The sequence below is a fragment of the Episyrphus balteatus genome, chromosome 4 (genome assembly GCF_945859705.1).
Source record: "Episyrphus balteatus chromosome 4, idEpiBalt1.1, whole genome shotgun sequence".
Taxonomy (NCBI): domain Eukaryota; kingdom Metazoa; phylum Arthropoda; class Insecta; order Diptera; family Syrphidae; genus Episyrphus; species Episyrphus balteatus.
The window spans coordinates 70080720-70082876 of NC_079137.1; the positions used below are offsets into that span (position 1 = coordinate 70080720).

At 33.0% G+C, this 2157-nt stretch overlaps 1 protein-coding gene across 1 annotated transcript; it reads left to right on the forward strand.

Moving 5' to 3' along the window:
* Positions 1–397: 397 nt before the first annotated feature.
* LOC129918551 (tRNA (cytosine(72)-C(5))-methyltransferase NSUN6) lies at positions 398–1869 on the forward strand. The gene is made up of 2 exons (XM_055999156.1): positions 398–1633; positions 1698–1869. The coding sequence occupies exons 1-2, from the start codon at positions 468–470 to the stop codon at positions 1792–1794; spliced, it is 1263 nt and encodes a 420-aa protein (XP_055855131.1). The 5' UTR covers positions 398–467; the 3' UTR covers positions 1795–1869.
* The last annotated feature ends 288 nt before the right edge of the window (positions 1870–2157 follow it).

Genomic DNA, 2157 nt, shown 5'->3' on the forward strand with positions numbered 1-2157 from the left:
AGATAAATGTTCCCAAAGGAACGCAGCTAAAAGTGGCCAATTGGTTAAGGCTTTTTATGTTCATCGCGATTTAGGATTGGTTTGGTAGTGGTTCAATTCTAATTTTTGCTAGCTATGCTATTTTATCTACCTTGAAGTAGTGTTTGACCTCAGTTATAGGCCTAGTGAACAGATCGAGGTAAATTTTAGCTCCCATCCGAAATTCTCTCAAAAATTTAACCGAGCTAAAATTTATCCAAGAATTTCAACCCAATTGAGCACAGCACGAGTTAAATTAACATTTTCGTTTCCATCTGTAAAAATGTTGTAGACAATAAAAAAAAAAAAACGTAGAAAAAAATGTCAGCCTAAATTTAGCGCGATTTGTGTATTAGGCTATACTACCAAAATTAGATGATAAATATTGCTCGAACATTATAAATATTTGTAAATCTCACCTTGATAGATCAAGTTCCTTATTATCTTTTATGTTTAAACAGCAACCAGGAACAAGGCAACTTTTAGAATGGCTATGTCGAACACCTTCAACCACGACTTACCGAATTAATCTTCTATCATCTTCAATATCCGATTTCACTGCCAAACTTCAGCAAACCTTATCCACAAAATATCAGAATATTCCTAAAGTGTTCCACATTAATGGGATTCCTGAAGTAATATGCATACCTAAAGTCGATGGAGTTTCAACATCACCTTTAAAGGACCTCAAAGAAATAATGGTTGATAGTAGTTGTGGAGCTGCTATTCTGCGAGGTGCTCACATATTTGCCCCTGGAGTTTTATCAATGCAAAGTGGAACGAAACTTGGAGAAAAAGTTAATGTATTCGTTGATTTAGAGGGAAAATGTAAGAAAGGCACAAACACATTTTATGAATCAGAACAGAAAGTCTTTGTTGGGATTGGAGAAGTCAAAATGCAACGCTATCAGTTGTATGGAGAAAATGTAGCCAACCATGGTATTGCAATTGAAATGGATTCAAATATATCAGGTGTACCATCTATTGGTGATCTATCGTCCAATGATGCTCTTTTACAAAATTTTCCTTCAATAGTTTGTGTAAGAGTTTTAGATCCACAACCAGGTGAAATAGTTTTGGATATGTGTGCAGCTCCTGGAAATAAAACAACACACATTGTGGAACTGATGCGCGATAATGGAACTGTGATAGCTTTGGATAAGACTGAAAATAAAGCTGATTTAATACGTCGCAAACTAAAGGCTAATAATTTTAAATCACTCAAAGTTTTTGCATTTGACTCAACAAAATTATTAAATGACAATAATGAGGGGTCTGAAGTTGATACTCCACCTTTCGGACCATGTTCATTTGATAGAATTCTCTTAGATGCACCGTGCAGTGCTATTGGAAATAGACCGTTATTGTCTAGTAACATAACACCAAAAATGTTAAAATCCTATCCTAAAGTACAAAAGAAGCTTTTGAGAAATGCCGTTGGCTTACTTAAGATAAATGGAGTGCTGGTTTATAGTACATGTTCTGTGACAGAGGAAGAAAATGAAGGTATGGTGCAATGGGTCTTAGAGCAGTTTCCTGAGATGAAGTTAGTTGAAGCAATGCCTTATTTTGGTGGTCCTGGAATTGGGGAATGTGGATTAGCTGAAGATCAGAGGTAACGATAGAATCATATGTCATATAAATTTGTGTATTATATTCTCATTGTTTTATTTGTACAGACAATTTGTGCAACGGTTTGGTCCTACTGAATATAATAGACACTCCTCAGTGGACAGTATTGGATTTTTTATATCAAAATTTGTTAAGATTTCCTGAATAAAATCATTAAAATGTTACATTATGAAAAAATTATATTGAGACCATTAAAAAGTTATAAAATTCCAAACTCAAAAACACAATCTTTCCCATGTACATAAATAATATGGGAAATACAAAATTTCTTCAACGAAATCTTCAACGAAATTAGATTTGTTTTGGTTTTACTTTAGAACTTGTTTTCTGATGTTTTTTGTTGAATTTTTTTATTAGTTTTTTTTTTTAAGCCTAGTACGCTGCTGAAGCGAAACGAAATTGTCTATACAAAATTTCGTTTACGAAATCTTCAACGAAATTAAATATATATTGTTTTTGCTTTAAAACTTATTTTCTGATGTTTTTTCTTGAATTTTTGTATTTGTA

Excerpts from the sequence above, each read along its gene's own strand:
- LOC129918551 (XM_055999156.1), top strand. The coding sequence starts at position 468 with ATGTTTAAACAGCAACCAGGAACAAGGCAACTTTTAGAATGGCTATGT. Across the intron at positions 1,634-1,697 it reads GGATTAGCTGAAGATCAGAG|ACAATTTGTGCAACGGTTTG; the intron begins GTAACGATAGAA and ends TTATTTGTACAG.